At 42.4% G+C, this 5529-nt stretch overlaps 1 protein-coding gene across 1 annotated transcript; it reads right to left on the bottom strand.

Moving 5' to 3' along the window:
- Positions 1-3506: 3506 nt before the first annotated feature.
- LOC148144548 (FMRFamide receptor-like) lies at positions 3507-4421 on the bottom strand. The gene has a single exon (XM_087975397.1). The coding sequence runs from the start codon at positions 4419-4421 to the stop codon at positions 3507-3509; it is 915 nt and encodes a 304-aa protein (XP_087831523.1).
- Between the last annotated feature and the right edge of the window lie 1108 nt (positions 4422-5529).

Raw genomic sequence — 5529 nt, 5'->3', positions numbered from 1 at the left:
TGAAGGGAACTGTCAAAATATGCAGCAAAATACAGATAGATTGGAGAGTTGGGTGGAGAAATGACAGATGGAGTTCAATGCAGCAAATGTGAGGTGATGCATTTTGGCAGAGCCAATTCAAAAACGAAATATACCATAAATGGAAAAGCCCTGCGGAAAACTGATGTACAGAGAGATTTGAGAGTTCAGATTCATTGTACCCTGAAGGTGGCAACACTGGTCGATAGATTGGTTAACAAGGCATGTTGCATCCTTTCCCTCATCGGAAGGGGAATTCAGTATAAGAGTTGGCAGGTCATGTTACACTTGTATAAAATTTTAGTTCGGCCTAATTTGGAATACTGCATACACCTCTGGTTGCCACAGGACTAAAGGATGTGCATGCTTTGTAGAGGGTGCCGAAGAGGTTCCCTGGGATGTTGCCTAGTATGGGGAGCGTGAGCGATGAAGAGAGGATGCACAGATTAGGATTACTTTCATGAGAACGACGGAGGTTGAGCGGGGGAAATGACTGAGGTCTACAAGATCATGAGAGGTGTTAACTGGGTGCACAGCAAGAAGCTTCTTTTCCTGACTGGGGCATTCAATCACCAGGTGTCACGAGTTCAATGTGAGAGGGGAACAGTTGAAAGGAGGTATGTGTGGAAAGTTCTGTATGCAGTGGGTAGAGGGTGCCTGGAATGCGTTCTCAGTGGATGTGGTACAGGCGGACATGATAGCGTCATTGATGACGTATCTAGACAGACATATGAATGGGTAGGAAGCAGAGGGATCCAGATCCTTCGAAATTAGACGATAGGTTCTGATAGAGGATCTGGATTGGCGCACGCTTGGAGTTTCGAAGGACTTGTTCCTTTGGTGTAATTGTTTTTATTGTTGCTTGTTCTAAATAAATGGTTATGGTGCATTTGAGTGGGATAATCTTCGGAAAGTCAATTCAGTCTCGATAAGCTGATTGGCGGCCTCTTTCGGCACCGTAGCGATTCTAGGATTCCAGTCACCTAACACTTAACTAAATTGAGGTATTTTTGCATCTTAACCCATGCCTGTGTCTTGTCGCTGAAACATATGTCATGTTTTACAGTATAAACTCATTTCCGAAAACATACGAGGTTTTCTTGAGATTGGAAGATCTTTCATTCTTCTTTGTTGATGGCGATTGATTTTTAAAGTGGGGAAGGTTGCAACGAGGTATGGATGTCTTGCACACCAGTCAAAGAAAATAAACACTTCGCAGTAGCAGGATTGAAGGCTGGAGGAAGAACATGAGTTAATTATAGTTACACAATTCACTGAATTATTCAGTGACAATCACAAGCTTTACATCTCATTCTATAACTTCCAGCTAAAAGGCAGGTATCCTAGCTGTAAAATTCTGCTGAATGGAAGTCCAGAATTGGAGCGAGATAAAATAACAGATAATTGGTATCACTTATTTTAAATTTTGTCTAGAGACCCTGCGAATAAGGCTTCCTCAACGTTTTTTTTTTAAGTAAAGAGCAGAGGGCTACTTTTGAACTCTATCGTGCTCAGTGGACATGCACCGAAGAGAGGAGGAGGAGAAAGTTAGGACTGCAGAATCTGGAGATGACAGCGAAAAACTGTGGTGCTGGAAAAGCACAGCAGGTCAGGCAGCATCTGAGAAGCAGGACAGTTGACGTTTCTGGCATGAGACTTTCATCAGAAATCGAGAAGGCCCAAGGGAGCTGAGAAACAAACGGAAGCAAGATAGGACTAGGGTATGGTAGCTGGGATGACGACAGGCACATGAAATTTGGGGTCAATGGTGGTTGATCGGAACAGGGCATCGGGCAGACAGGTGGGAAGGAAGATGAACGGGCACCTTGCCACACACCACGCCCCCCATCAAGTTCCTGATGGAGTACTTAGGCCTAAAATGTCGACTCTCCTGCTCCTCGGTTGCTGCCTGACCTGCTGTGCTTTTTTAGTGCCACTCATTAACTGGAGTGAAGCAGCCCCTCTAGTGGTTCCTCATTCCATCGATTTTGGAAACAGGAGACTGTTGATGGAGGATTCTGAGCACCCATATCAGTGGAGTGTGGGAGCTTGAATAAACTTCTTTGTGATGAAGGTGACAAAGACTAAAATTACTTTGTTATTTGACGTTCTGGAAGGTATGAATTCAATACAGTGGATATCGATAGAGATATCGACTATGGATTTGGGGTGCATAGATCTTTAAAATGCCACGAACAGGTAGAGAAAATAATAAAGGAAGCTTATGGAATGTTGACACTTTTATGTTTTGATCACTGCATTATCAAGACATAACAGCAGTATTCTAGTTATACAAACTCGACTTGAAGTACTGTTGAGCAGATTTCAGCAACACACTTTAGAAACGATATGTGACTCTGAGAGGGAGTACAATGGAGTTTTATATGAATGATACGTGGATGTCAGGAGTTATGTCATGAGAAGACATTAAACAAATTATGCTCGTTTTCTCAAGAATTTGTAAGACACTGGTGTAATCTGATCGAATTCTTCAAGATATGAAAGAAGAAAAGACAGGTTCGATGAAGATAAATTATTCCACTGGTTGAGGTTTCTATCACTCGGGGCCACAGTCTTAGAATGAGAGTCAAGCCATTCAGGAGAGATATCAGGAAGGTCTTAGACATACAACAGGCGTTTGAGATTTGAAACACACTTCACAAATGGTAGCTGATGTTCAATCAGTTGTTAGTACTAAAGTTGAGATAGTTAAGTTATTCTTCAGGGAATATTTTAAGGGATATGAGCCAAGACCTGGTAAATTGAATAAGTCCACACATCAGACAAGAGATTCAAAAGACCATAAGACCATAATGCATAGGAGCAGAAATTATGCTATTCTGACCAGTGAGTCTGCAATGCCACTTAATCATGGCTGTTAAGTTTTTCAAACCCATTCACCAATTTTCTCTCCGTAACGCTTAATACCTTTGGCACTCATAAGCCTATGTATTTCCATCTTAATTATCCTCACTGAACTGCCTCCACAGCCTTCTGTGGTAAAGAATTGTTTCTCTACTGGGGTTACACTAAGGTTCTCTACTGTCTGGCTGAAAGGCTTCTCCTGCTCTCTGTTCTAAGAGGTCTCCTCTTTATTCTAAGGTTAAACCGTCGGGTCCAAACGTCTGCTCCCAGCGGAAACAACTTCCCAACATCTACTCTGTGCAGGGCATTCAGTATTGTCTTTGTTTCAATTAGATACCCCATCATACGTCTAAACTCCATCAAGCACAAACCCACAGTCCTCATCTTTCCTCATATGTGAAGCTGTAAATTCCTTGGAACATTCTCATAACACTTCTCCTGAGATAATGCGACGAAAAATGCGCACAATACTCCAAATGTGTTCGTGCCAGAGCTTTATCGAGGATGGTGGAACGAGCTCTGCGTGATAAATGGCAGACTCCGTGGCCTATGCTCCTATGACAGAGATTTGCACACACTGGGAGGCTGGGGATGGGGGAGAATCTGAAAGAATTAATTGTATTTCACGGTTTAATGAAACTGATAAGCATAGCGAAAGGACATAGAAACATTTTCTTTACTTCCTCACGAAACTTGTTCTGGGATAGCACATAGATGAAAACGTTGTTGCAGGAACTGAGCAAAGTGAGCACAATGCTCGTCTCTTGGATAATGTATTGGGGGTCATTGAAATTTAGGTTGCTGATATAGCCCTTACCTATAGCCCGCACGAAGACGAAGTTTCCCACATAAGTCACCCATAGGAGAAGGAAACTCAGAGAGATAGCAAAAAGCAGAATTATGGATCTCCTACGGTTGGCCATTTCCTTGTCGCCACTGTCCTCGATACTTCGGAGCCTCCTGCGGGCTCTGCTCGCTGCTAAGATGTGTCTCACAGTCAAAATATTGAGCAGGAAAATGAGGAAGAATGGGAGAAAAGGCGTTAAGATGCGGTCGAGCCAGTGGTAGGCTTGCCAGGCAGGCAGGGTGTAATAGGTTGACTTAATGTCACAGAACCAGGGGACGCCATCTACAATGACTAATGGCTGGCAGACAAAGTAGAACGGGAAGTTTTTAATACAGCTGAGGGCACATATTGTTCCTATGACGATCGATGCAGTTTTCTCCGTACAGTATCTCACCTTCAGGCTCTGCCAGCAGATGGCCACAAAACGGTCGATGGTGAATGCTGCAGTCAGCCAAACTGAGCAATCCCGACTGATATAGATTAACACCGCACTGAGTGCGCTGGCAGGTGTGGTAGACATGACACTGTACCGGAAGTAAATGCGTCCAATGCGTTTGAAGATGACAGCCGTGAGGATGACAAGGAAATCAGATACTGCGATTGCCACCAGGTAGTAGCTGATACATCGGGAAAGATTGCACCGACCTCGGGATAGGATTATGATCGCGACCAAGTTGGCTGTGACAGACATAAATACAAGAAGATGTCACTAACTGAAAACAAAGACTAATCCAGCATTTTGTGCAATTTTGATCCGTGAATTTTCCACCTCTATACTCCGATTATCCCCCAAACAATGACATTGGTAGGAGATCAAATGCTGCAGTAAATATTTGTCAAGAACACACTTATTCCAATCATCAGCACTAAACCCTTTCACGCCCGTCTTCTATGTACTGCATCAGTACCCGTAGCTAATTTTCCAACTTAAACTCACCAGTAATGTTTCCTCCCGTGCCCCATCAATGCCAAGCCTATCAAACTTATGTTCTACGTTGACCTACGTTGAATTTCCTTCCTAAAATCTCAGCTTTTATGAGCTCATTCATTGAAATTTCAAACATTTCTATAATCTCACCATTCCCATCCTGTAGCATTCTATGAATGTCTGACAGCGTAGCCGAACTCCTATCCGGACTGGATGCAAAACACTGAATCAGTGCAAGTTAAACCTGCAGAAGGAGGTGACCTGAACTTTCAAACATTTCCCTTTCACTGCGTATTTCTTTCATTCCTTCTTTCGAGTGTTCTTTCCAATTGAACACGTTGATTTTATTTTCTGATTATCAGTGTTAATATCTCCTTGTCTTATTCAGGTTTGGATTGTTAGTTAAATCTCCTGTGAATAATAGTCACTGGTTATATGACAGCAGCTGAAGAAAGAAGCTCAACTTCAATTTCTGAGATGAATATGAGAGACAGGCCCTTGAACACAAACAGAAACTGCTGGAGAGTCTCAGGGGGTCTGGCCTTGTCTGTGAAGACAGAAACAAGTAGCATTCGCAGTTTGATGTGGTACTGCTTTTGAATCTCTACATGAGCAACGTAGATTCACTATGACAATGATATTCCAACCTTAACAAAGATTAAAAAACATTTAACTACTTTAAAAATAAATACCAAATATAGAGTCCTAATCGGTAAATGAAAAAAACGCAATAAATACAAAATCTTCCATCTTCACTCGCCTCTTTCACATGTTTTCCGAATTAATTCATAAGAGCACGTTATGAGTTGGAATGCCTAACTAGTGCTTACTATGCTGTAAGAATTTCATCACTCCAGAGGTCTGAAAATCC

Source organism: Chiloscyllium plagiosum, unplaced genomic scaffold, assembly GCF_037043375.1.
Source record: "Chiloscyllium plagiosum isolate Xiang-an unplaced genomic scaffold, Cpla_swu_hap1 HiC_scaffold_27, whole genome shotgun sequence".
NCBI lineage: Eukaryota > Metazoa > Chordata > Chondrichthyes > Orectolobiformes > Hemiscylliidae > Chiloscyllium > Chiloscyllium plagiosum.
The sequence above is the reverse complement of the archived record's forward strand: the minus strand, read 5'-3'. Positions and strand labels throughout refer to the sequence as shown.

Bases quoted from the DNA above. Each gene is read 5' to 3' on its own strand.
- LOC148144548 (XM_087975397.1), bottom strand. From the start codon at position 4,421: ATGTCTGTCACAGCCAACTTGGTCGCGATCATAATCCTATCCCGAGGT.